Source organism: Triplophysa dalaica, chromosome 22, assembly GCF_015846415.1.
Source record: "Triplophysa dalaica isolate WHDGS20190420 chromosome 22, ASM1584641v1, whole genome shotgun sequence".
Classification (NCBI taxonomy): Eukaryota; Metazoa; Chordata; class Actinopteri; order Cypriniformes; family Nemacheilidae; genus Triplophysa; species Triplophysa dalaica.
In genome coordinates, this window is record NC_079563.1 from 17,134,384 (window position 1) to 17,147,296 (window position 12,913).

General features: G+C 41.8%; 1 protein-coding gene across 1 annotated transcript in view; it reads right to left on the reverse strand.

The window, feature by feature from the left end:
- Positions 1 to 12,581, reverse strand: part of zswim6 (zinc finger, SWIM-type containing 6) — a 54,225-nt gene extending 41,644 nt beyond the window's left edge. The window contains exon 1 of the mRNA XM_056736469.1: positions 12,046 to 12,581. Coding sequence (XP_056592447.1) covers positions 12,046 to 12,469 — 424 coding nt within the window. The 5' untranslated portion in view covers positions 12,470 to 12,581. The remainder of the gene's footprint in view (positions 1 to 12,045) is intronic.
- Between the last annotated feature and the right edge of the window lie 332 nt (positions 12,582 to 12,913).

Sequence of the window (12,913 nt, forward strand, 5' to 3'; positions counted from 1 at the left end):
TCTTGCTTAAGCCACCATAAATCTTGATGGGTTTTGAGCTTTTCCAGCGAATTGACACAAACTCCTGCCTCCTGCGCTCGCCCGCTTCCAGTAAATAAAAATGATAAAGGCCTGTCAATAGTTTGCATACTGCATCTCCGCAAACAAATCACGTCACCACGGTGCAGCACCGGCTCAATTTCCCCCACCTGGCAGCCTCATTTCAAAATCTGATGAGAAAACGTCCCACCACACACGCATGCACACACTTTTATTACACTCTTTTTTACTTCTGTGTTGGACCTACGCTGTAGGCAAAGCGCCGGTTTTCATTTATACTTGTACGTCGGATTCCCTTTCGTTGTTGTCATGTGTTAGTGTAGGAAATATAATGTTTGAGTTTACACATCAACAAATATGTTTTCATAATCATACAGTCAGCTTGCTCTTGAGTGTTAAAATACCGGCTCGGTAGAGTTGCCAGACAAAATCCTTCATCACAAGCCTAACGTACATAGTCCTGAATAACAGAACTTAACATTCATAAATAAACTCATCAAAATCGTTTACAGCTATATAACAAAATCAACTTCTAAACTGTCGATAAAACAAACCAGAGAGACAGTTGCAAAGTAACCCAATTCCACCGGAAAGCCGCAGACTTGGCAACACAGACCGGCTCGCACATTTCCAATATGGTGGACGACCTACGTATAGTGGCCCAATGAAATGGATACTAACGCAGAATCTAGTAGATATCTATGGTTTGGGAAGCATTTAGCAGCGATAGCAACAAGTTAACGGGCACTTTTGCAGCTCGAGTTGTTTAATATAGAAAAACCTGAAGGTAGGGGGTTCAAGCAGACCAATCACAGTGCTCAGGGTTCGTGTATTATTGAAGCGCCGTTACATTTTTGGAGAGGTGCATGTCAGGCTACGGCGTAGAGTACACGTATCTGCGTTGGCAAAGCCGTACCTACTACGAACACACGACGCTCGACTACAAAACTACAAATCTTACTACACAGAATCAACACAACATCATTGATATACTTTCATTCTATTAGATGATGTATTTTGATTCCACCGAACCCTAAACCAGTCAGTCAACACAATGCGGTTTCCAACCAATATTACCTTTTAATTCGACGTATTTCTCAAGCAACACTACAAAACATAAATTATTAAAGTGCATTGAGGCAGGTGACATGATCAGATACAGAAAGTTGTTTTCTCATTACCTTTTGTTGAAAGATTACAACCAGTGGAAGCATTCACAATACAACAAAAACTTGTATTAAGGACATAGGGTGATCTGGATTGCATGTGGAGTGTGTATAGGAACTGGGTTGGGAAACTCATGCCGTCACGCACTTCTAATCCCACCGCCTAAAGGCAGTATTCATCTTGTGCTGCGTTATCCCATTCAACCTGTTCCACTTCAAGAACTTCTGGTTGTCGGGCCCACTGCCGCTTGGTTCTCGGCAAGACGGAGGCGGGCCAGGTGTGGGCTCACGAGGGCCTGTGCGAGCATGTGCGGCCCCTGAAGGAGCCCGAGTTTGTTCTGTTTACCTAAAGACGTTCGAGCAGGGCCGGCCCTGGGAAGGTTAAACTCTGTTCTTCATAGCTCATTAGAGCCAGGCGCAGACGGAAGGCAGGGGCGGAGGAAGAGAGCTGGTGTGTGTGTGTAAGTCTATCCAGCACATGGGTCCCATAAGGGGGAGCTGCAGCAGGAAGTGGTGGATAAGTGGTGACCTGGGTTTGCTTTTGAAACCGATCGCCAGGAACACAGCTGCTAGCTCTGCTCCACGGTCAGGTTAACCACCGCACTTAGACAAAGAAATGAAAACAAGAAAAGAGGGAAATAACAGACCCCCCTCAACCTGGAGCCCCTACTTTAGATTATTTAATCTGGGAATTTTTTTTAGGAACACTTTAACTCAAATGAACATTTGTGTCATTATTTTATGTATGAAAAGAAATCTGATTATATAGTGAACTTCACGTTGGGATCCAACAGACTGGATTTTATAGTGTTTTTATAGTTTATAGTAGGAAAATTGTGGCATATTCGAATTTGTGCGATGGCAATAGTAAAAACAAAAAGATTATATTAGACCAAAAGCAATGATCCCCTAATCCCTTAGTGACACAAAAGCAGTTTGTACTAAAGTTTACAAATTTTTTACTTCATAAAATAGTTCCAAGTTGCCCTAAGAAGAAAATACACTTTCATTTCTTAGCCTGTTTTGACAGGAATTGATAACTATATTATGATGTGGCTAATTCATATGAAATTTTACAATTATTAATAATAATAATAATAATAATTTGTTAGCTCTTTTCTGAGTGCTCAAAGCACTTTTACATGGCGGGGGGAATCTCCTCAACCACCACCAATGCGATGTATCCACCGGCACGTTTTATTCATAAAAAAAACATGAAAATGTGTATGAAAAAAAAAACATACAAACAAAATTGTACAAATCCAAAAACAATAAACCACCACGTGAATAGTTACAATATGCTAACTGAAAAAATACACCTTTGGATTTGCAAGCCCGATTTTACAAGAACTTATTATATTACGAGGTGGATGATTTGTATGAAATTGTGCATTTATTTGTACTATAGATGCAGCGTTACCATTTTTTAAAGTTTTTGAGTACCGATATGTTTCTTTGGTACTCGCCGATGCCTATAACCGATGCCTGTATAATATACAATTATGTTAATAAACCAGTCTCTTACTGGAACATTTATTTCCTTTTGTTTTTAGGTCTACTTAAAATAAGTTCAATTTTTTTATAATAAGTAGCACAATTTTACTAGCACATTTACTTGAGTTTGCTAAAGTAAACAATATATTCTGTGGTCGAATTATACAAAATTCAAGGGGGGTGGTGCGGTAAAAATGTCAGTGTATTATAACTTGTTCAAATCACCAGACTTTTATTTTGACTGGACGCTGCATAAAGCATTTGTTTAAGCTAAGTGGACTTTTATTTTGATGGATCGCCGCAAATGATGTTTGTTTATGTATTTGTGTCCTCGTGCAGTGAAACGCTGGCTCTGAAAGCTTCACAAGCACAATGCATTCAGGTTCAGTACACGCAACCGCACCACTCTTTCACACACACTCATGCAAAACAAGCAGAATACATATTTAAACAGTATCTGAATATTTCTTGAGCTGTTACATTAGCTGATAGCGGTTCAGCGCTAATTTATTGTTAGGAAGTAATACATTTGCCAGATTCCGTGCCATTTCGTGTTGTACACCAAATTCTGTTTTTATGCCTGGATTCCTCGATTCCGTCCGCGTTTTCCGCATTGCGGAAATCATAGGGCTCTATGTATATCAGGTGAGGTATCGGTCATTGGTATCGGTGTGTTATTACGAGTAGGAGTACATGACATTGGTATCAGGCAAATACCCGATACTGGTATCGGTGCATCCCTAATTCATACGAAAACGTGAACATTTTTATGTAAGAAAAAACAAATTGATTTGTACAATCTAATTTGTAAGAATTAGCCTCCTCGTTAATTAGTTACGATATGCCAAAAGAAAAAAATGACACTTTTTTGCTAGCTTAACTATACAGGAATTGCAACGATTTAACAAGATGGCAATTTGTAATAATTCGTACAATGCAAGTCATACAAAAACATACAATTACTAGAAAAAAGCAACAATAAAGCCCCAACCGTAGATTGTATTGATATGTACGAATTAGACCACCATATGCATTCATGCAAATTAGCAACATCGTAACATTTACAAATTGCTATGAGACCGCGTTAGATTTGTTTGTGAGACTTAGTCACAATACATTTTGTAATCCATTTCAGAGCCTGTGTGGAGAGATGTTTACAGTGATTAACAACTTAAACGTTGGTTTGTTCCCCACACAAATCTATTGTTAGTCTATTTATGGTGCTTGTTGGGGCCTGACGTGGTCACTATAAACTGTCGAAGAGCTGTGCAAAGCTTTTTCCAAATCTCTCTATTTAGGAATAAAACAAATAACAACAAAATTTTCATACTCATTACTGCGTGAATTTTTCTTTAAACACTATGATAGTTAATGCCCTGTGCACTTAACAACGCTACCAACATAACAGGCTTCAAAGAACTGAAAACATACCAGAAGCAGAGCAAGCACACAAGAAGCCTCTTTGTCCTCTTCAAAGAGACACAAAGACTTTAGCGAAGCACAGCGCACCAATCAACCGACCAACCAGCGCCAATCTAAAGCTCCTTATGAGCAATAGTTAGCTATTAATGTGAGCTTAAAGGTCTCATTCATCACCGCACGCTTTCCAGGTCTCAGCTGTGGCCTAGATAATGAAGACCGATCGGGCCCTCACCATCCATGAGCAAGGGGCTCGCGATAACCCGCACGCCGTCCCTCGCCAAATCTCATAACTTAACATATGGAACATGAGAGGTTGTGACGGAGTTTCTGGAATCTGATGTTCTGGTTTACGCCACGTTCCCCTGCGGGACCCTTGCGGTTTGTGCGTCAGCGCACATCAGGGTATCCGTCCAAAACCCAAACCGCCGCCAGCGTCTCGCTGCAGCCTGGATTAGAGAAAGGACAGGCAATCTGGCTTTTGAGGTAATTCCCTGATCACTGGTCCAATACCACGAGCGCAGGAATACTGGGCCTCCAAGTTCCAGCCTTTTTATAGGGCCTGGTGCCGTATGGACCTGCGGCGAGCCCTCATGTCTGCTGCGGAGGCAGGCCAGGAGAACAGGGAGGGAGTGTAGCCGTGTAATGGAAAACAAACAGATCAGAGAGCCCTCGGTCGAGGTAAGGCAAGCCAACCTATCCCATCCCCCTAGATACGGCTCCTCGCCCCCCTCTTCCTCACCCTCAGTGAAGGTTAATGGTGCTGGAGGGACACGGCGGAATACAGATCAGCATTAGATGGATGAAGAGGTGGTGGAAAACTCTCCCGCAGGTCTGGAGTCTAGAGATTAACTAAATATTAACTAACAAAAAAAACCATACGGCTGCAGACCTAAAAGCAATTAAAGACGCTCGACACCATCGCACATCTCCCTATGAAACAAATCAGAGAATGAGCTAATAATATTTAGACTTCCAATGCCCCTTGCTCAAGTGCACGATGAAGGTCAGCAAAGAACATCTCTTAAAGGGGAAGCGTGCTCTGCGCTCGTGTCGAACTTCTGCAGTGTACTGTGCACACTATGAACATTTTCTCTATACATTTCTCTTATAGAGGTGACCAACTTCTCAAAACTTACTATAAAATATATTAACAGTATGTTGAATTAATCCAAGACCTCCTATAAACATGCATATAAAATACACAGTTTAAAGTCCCATCTAAAATTATTCATGAAATATTGCAGCGTTTTTGTAAATAGTTTATTAATGTGGGTCGTTCGCTTTTATCAATTCATGTGTCCTAATAATCGTTAGGTAAAATCTGAAAATGCACTTCCGTCCTGTAACAACTATCCATCTTAATTGACGTACGTTAGACAGCTAGGGCAGAGCATCTCAGCATCTCACTCCTCCCCTTCAACTCTCAGTCTGCTTCCAGTCCCATTTCAAAATGCAACAGCTCTTTTTATACTTCCAATCAAATCGCAGAGAAAGACAAAAGCCACGCCCAATATTTTTCTCATTCGAAATTTCACTCGAAATGCGTCAAAATGCGGAAGTGAAAAACGATCGCAACGGTTCAGGGGTACTTTAAATATTTGCTTTCACCTCTTTTTAAAGACAATATCAAAAATTGTAATTATTACAATACGACAAGAAAAAAAGGCGGGTGGGCGTTAACATTTTACTATTAAAAACTTACTGAATTTTTGAAACATAAGTGTTGTATAATGCAAAGTAGGCAGGTGTTTCTGTAGTTAAAAAAAAAAAATTGTCATGTCACCTAAAAAAGGAACTTTACTTTACAGGTAGCACAAAAGCGAGTTATTACAATTTGATGAAAGATTACAAAAAACCTTTGTTCTCTTTTGAATTAAACACGCCAATTAATCACATACAATAAGACATGAAACATGAAAGTCCATGATGACTTGACTATACAGACTAAACTGGAAAGCAGCTTTAAAGCCTCACAAAATTAGTCAAAACAAAACAACGCTGACCTCAGTATCGGGTTTATGTGTCACAACTCTCTTCCTCACTACCACGTGATAAAAATTGATTCCGTAAAAATAACATTGACTGTTTATCAGCATTTCTTTCAAATGCAAATAGAAATTCAATGCATGCATGAATAAATAACACATTAACAGCTGCATTGACATTGGCATGCATTTGAATGATCACCCATTATCTTTGACCAAATATATTGATTTAAACAACAGTGTCTGAGAGCAAATGAGCCCGAATGACTTCATTGGTCAGATCAAACCTGATCCTGCTTCTTCAAACAAATCCAGAAAACAAAGTCAATGTCTTGTACATATGACACAACAGACGTCCAACCTAAGAATCTGACAATACTCCATCACAGGGAAAACATGCTGTAAATCATTCTAAGCTTCAAGAGGTATTCATGAGGAAATCAAATGCAACAAATCATATATGACAACACCATATGCCCACATGTACTTCATGCACATCTTTAGAATAAGAACAAAAGAGGCCGTATGTGTCCGGGGAACAAAGCAACAGCCAGCGCGTGTGCACCACATGTAAAACAGAGCTCAAACACATGAGAACATTTGGGCCGATGACGCATGTCACTACACCACACATCTATGCAGACTGCGCATGTGCTGCATGCCTTTCATCTGCCAATTCAAACCTGTCACCCAGGTAACATTATTAACACCGGCACACCAACACGAACGCTAAAATCAAACACATCAGTATCCATGTCACTATTAAGCAGAAAGGCTCATTTAAATGTCATAGCTTTCATGCATTTATGTTTAAGTTATAATTGCATGTATAAATTCCAGCTTTGTCAGTTGATCTGCAAAATTTTGCAAATGTTATACGGATGGTAATCTCTGACAAACATAAAAAACTCAAATACTAACAACAGTTAAAGTGACAGTTCACCCCCAAATAAAAATTCTGCACCATTTGCTCGACCTCAGGTTGTTTCAAACCTATACATCTTCTTTGTTCTGTTAAACACAAAGAACGATATTTTAAGAATTGTAGCAATTTTCAGTTCTGTGACATCATCCACTACCATTGGAAAAATAATGTTGTATATTTTGTTGTTCTGTTGAACACAATGCGAGATATTTTCAAGAATTTAGGAACACAAACAGTTCTGGGCACCTTTGACAACCGTTTAATTTTTCAATGATGCCGCAGAAATGAAAATTGCTAACATTCTTCCAAATATATTTCTTTGTGTTCATCAGATCAAGTAATTTATACAGGTATCAAATGACATTTGGAAAAGCAAATGTTGACAGAATTTTAATCAAATATGAAATCTTGGTTGTGTGGCTTCCTTTCCAATTCCTTTTCCAACCCTAAATTTGGACTGCGTTCAGCTGTTTGCAGCTGATGACTTTTTTTATTAAAAGAGGGCTCAGGGCCCCACGACCAAACTCCACCCGGAAAGGAACACCACCCTTCCAGGGCACTGGACGCCGCTCAAGTATTCAGATGTTGGGAAGTGGAGCACATTTCAATCACAGGACTGGTCTGCTCTACGTTCTGTTCTGCCAAGCTGTTTCAAACACACACGCACCGAGAAACATCTGACTTAAATACAAAATAATAAGTGGATAAACGTGGAGGTTGGCTATTAAATAATGATATAAGGCCAGCCTGTCATTGCACTATGATCTTGTAGAGAAAAAGCACTTACGAGTTACTCCTTCATCCGCTTCGGTTACTTGACTGTGATGTCGCTCTCAAACTCAAGTGTGTACAGATATTAGCATACCGAGGAACGCTAAAATGCTCCAGAACAAGGTCAAACGCTTGACACTACAGAGACTGCTGACTTCCTACTGTACTCTGCACATAAATTATCTCTCAGACCTCACGTAGGAGTGTGTATCTGTAGTGGTACAAAAATACATAAAAACGTTCATATGTGTCAATGAATCTTACTTTCAAAAATTAACCAAAGCATTTACATTCACGCATTTGACACGTCTTTGTCAAAAGAGACCTACAGGGCATTCAAGGTACACATTTTTCAACATTGTGCATGTTCTCTGGGAATCCCTTAAACGGTAGAAACTATGGCTGTTCAACGATTAATCACGATTAATCGCATCCCGAATAAAGGCTTGCGTTTATAATAATAAATTTCTGTTGATGGAGAATTTTAAAAGCTAGTCAGTAAACATTTCGCATACAGCGTGTAAAACAAATTTATATTTCCCATAATTCTTGGGTGCAGCACAAGATACTACAAATCTAAACTGCAACTGAACATCCTCACAAATAAAACCTTCTCTTCCCATTAACACGTAATGAGAGAAGTATAAAATCACCCACAAATAAAATGTTCAAAAAGCACCATAAAAGTTAAAATGCAGACAAATGCAGTTTGTTATGATGTGATTTCATCCTGTAGCTCTCTCCAGAACAGGCCGAATTCCAGTGGATTGAAAACATGTGCTTTTATTTTAGTGTTTTTATTAATATCAGCACTGCTTTAACAGCCCTAACATCTGACATATTTGACGTGTAAGAAAGAGTGCAGCAGTCTCCGAGCTGAGCTGGCTTCAGCAGATCTCACGCCCTCCACCTCAAAGCACATCAAAGAGAATTGTGGGTGGAGCACCAATTTTCAATACATGGAGCTAATCTGAGAGTTTACCGTCAATCCCACTTCAAAACAGCTCTGAAATGAAGCCTTAACTGTCAATAACGGTAAAACTAAACTAAAATAGCATAATATAAATGCTCTGTTTGTATTGTTTACTTATGTATGCAACACACAGGCGACGATACGCACCATCGTTAAAAAAAAATCCAGAAATAAAAAACGATCTATTCTAAAATAACTGTGGAAAGCATCATGATGAGATACTACACACACAACATTTTCTAATTCAATTTTACCTTCACACGGACTTCAAATGCACCAAAGGGTTCAGACTGGGCTCACCTCTGTAATGCCGGCCTTTAAAGCGGCCCCAAAAGCAACAGCTTCATGCAAGATTTAAGTTCTACATCTTACATTTTGCACGTTTGTGTATGAATGACAGAAATGTTAACGCCGGCATAATAGAGCCCAGGCACAGAGCAACGCGTGCCCGCTCTCAAACACACCCTTTCTGGGTTAATAAGACTGATGGAAATGTGTTTCTCCACTGATGCGAGATCAATAAATAAATCCGGTTATTCTGTTCCGTTATATCATTACGCAGTTTCGCCACTGTCTTTTTTATCTGATCGATAAACCTCTCTGGGCTTCACATATGGTTTTGCCATTAAGATTCAGCAAATCTAGAATTTCAAAAACCTTAAGTATTTCCCAGAACACTGCACAAAGCTTCCTGACTCAAGCTATAATAATGGAAAATTACATCACTCTTTGAGATTTAACCGTCGAGCGATTACACCAACAAAAAGTAGTGGCATCACAATAGCATTAAAACCTCTCTTCTTGCAATGGCATGTCCCTTTCTTCCTCCACGCAATGTTACAAATAAGCCACATCAAAGATACTCAATTAAAAACGACTGTCACATGATCCGACGTATTTGTTTTTAATTCCAATTGATCTTTGACAGCTGAACATATTGGCCAACATTTAATAAGCAAGGGCAGATTCTAACCTAACAGGATTAACGCAAGATGACTGATAGCCTAGTGAAGTAGTGACAGATGGAAACACGTGATTTGATAACAGGATGCCTGAAAGAAAAAACATTGGGATGAACTTGAACCCTATGACCTTTCAGGCAAAAGCGCCGCGTCTCGGTTTGATCAATATAATGACGCAAGCGGCAGCGACAAAGGCCCAAAACAAACACTGACCGATATCAAACGAATCAAAGAATTTGCTTTCCAATCAATATTTACAACAACTACATTTCAGTGCCTCAGTGCTTATGACTCCTTTCATAATGCGTGTTTACGTAAACTCCATCCAGACATTTTCTGGTTGCCACTGCAATAGTCTCTTAATTCATTTCTATGAATTGTTCGCAAAAACACACGTTTTTTTTTGCAAGTAACATCCATAAAAACAACACTGGAGGGTGTCAGTCCACATGCGATAAACATCACCAACATACGATGCTCCACAAGCGCTGCCCTTGGAATGTAAATAAAAAGCATCACGGCCAGCAGCCAAAGAAACGACAAAGCCATATTTACTGACATATATATTGCTTTATTGCGTCCCCCTCCCCCAGCGTACGACTGAAACGAAAACAAATTCCCGTCCTGAATTCGGTTTCAACAATGAGGCTCGTTCGTCACGGCGAGCCCTACCTATCAGGGCCACTCCAGCGACCCCCGGACCTGCCTGCGTCGCAAGATTGCATCTTTTATTATCACTCCGTGGCTTTACTTTCGCAGAGCATTCGCAATCAGCCAGCGAGCCCTCCCCGCGTGGGTAGGCCTGTCATTTCCCATCGCCCGAGCTCGGAATGAGGTTCACACAAAGGGAAAAAAGCGCTCCTCTCCCGAATCAAAAGCAGAGAGCTCCGTGTAGTCTGTTGGAAAACAGGGCAAGAGCCCTTGATCTTCCAAGACAGCCGGCCTATTTAAGAGACTCTGGGAAGAGGCTTATGTGTGTGCAACTAGGAGCAAAAACCCATTTTGGCTGAAGGGTGAGGGCACAAAGCCCAGCTGAGGCACCTCTCCTCCAGCAAACCACGGACGTCGGGGAGGAGGGGGAACGGTGGTGCAGAAAATGATGTTTGTTGATTGCATTACAATTCTAATCAACCAAATGCAGTAATGTGATTAAAACGTTTTCCAAAGGGCGGAGAGACGCCGAAATAAAAGGCAAATTTCGGGGACTTAAAAACAAAACAAAAGGCGGATAAAGCAGCAATACAACAAACCAGGTGACGCACTAATGAAACATCCAAATAAGAAATGTTGACATTTGCATGTAATCTCGCAGTTTTGAAGCACGTGCTGACGTCACGGCGTCAAAACGTACGCATATTGTAAAGGGCCATTTAAAAAGAAATCGAGGCGCTGCGTCTTTAAATCACCATTCAAGCCACCCCTTCCCAAATCTATCCCATTTAACAAGCGCTGAAAGAAAATAAAAAGCCGCTTTTGTTTCCCTTCCTCTTTAGAGAGTGACAGAAAGCTGAAAAGACACAAATGAACATGAAAATGGGAACAAAGTGCTAGTTTCAATAGGGATGCCTGACGGCTATTTGATATGCATACTACATACAAAACCAGCGGTCCCAAAACAGAGCCAAAGTCTCCATCATAAAAATATTCATAACCAAACGCTGCCTATATTTCGCTATATTCGGTTGTCACAGTGTATACATGGAGCAGTTGGTCGACTTACTACGCCAGTCCTCCTCCCCCCCCCACGCTTTCACTTCAGAAAAATAAACATACCAGACGAGCCTCGTCAGATTTACCATTTAAACCGTTTTATTGAGGAAACACTCGACTGATGTTTCACCATAACGACTTAAAACCAACTACAAAGCGTCACGAAGGTGACAGAATGGCTACTAAGTCGATAAATATGCCCTTTAAACGCTAAATGTCTCGCGCGACGGCGAGCTCCACTTCCGCGCTGTTGATCTCGAGCACACAAATACGCAGCGATACAAATGCGACACGGTGTCGTTTAACGTCGTCTGGACGTTTCCCACAAGCCTAAATATCTGCGTGTAATCCAGAACTAAGCGAGAAATGAAAAGGCATCCCGGGCATGAGGTAACGTTAACCCGGTCGGGAGATTTAAACCCTTTGTCGTTGTATTCCTCCCTTTGTTCGCCGTAAATTCAATAGTCCCCTTTCATTCGACTTGTGAGATCCTTTCTACACGACATTCTGGTTCCTCTACATCTTATTCTGGCGATCATACCTGTAAAACAACAACGCGTTTCGATATTTTCCACACAGCTTCGTCCCATCAACTCACCGACTTGTAATACGTTGTCCACGCATCCGCTCTCCAATAACGCGATGCCGCGTCGGAAAGGCAACCGCGTCTCGTCGCCGCTTTCCCCGCTAGACGCGCTCTCCTCGCCGCCGGTGTTGAACGAGGAATACATGCAGATCTCCCGTTCGCTCCTCGGGAAAGACCAGTACACGATCCGCCGCTGAACGGGCTCCGGGATGCGCTCGAAACGCTCCTCCACCCGTTGAAACGGCCACTTCTCCGCTACTTTCCGCGCCGCAATGTCCAGGAGCGATTCGGGGCTCTGGGTTTTGCTGGATCCCCCCTGGCCAGAACCCGAACCGCATACTGTTCCACCGGATCGCTGCCCCTGTCTACACGTCGTGCTGTACCCGGGTCGGCAGCAGAGCCGTTTAGCTGGGGGCTGCTGAACGCGCTCCGCCATGATCGCACTGCTTTAACGGCAAGGGCGGAAGTCGCCGTAGTATATAAACGGGATAAGGAAGGGAAAAGGTTGCGACGAGCATCGATTGTTCGCCGTGTAAGGGCAGCCCGGCCTTATTTGGTCAAAAAGGCGGGGCCTCGCGGTGTTGTCAAGTCTTTTGTGTAGACAAATTAAGAACGGGGCGTGGCTTAAGCGTCTGCGGCCGCGCTGAAAAAGGAAAGGGAGGAGGAGCTGTCGGACGTCGGCGAATCCTGTCTAGAGTCATAACGAGTGTCACAAGTTCACAACAGGAAGAGGCTGAGGACGCTCGTTGTCTCCAGACGCGTGAAGGGAACGTGGAAATATGATAGCGACTGTGAAAAACGCACGAGAGCAGGAATGCACGAGGAGGGGCGGGGCGTGGGCGGAGTCTCGCGTCTGGTGTATGTGAAGGTCCCACACGAG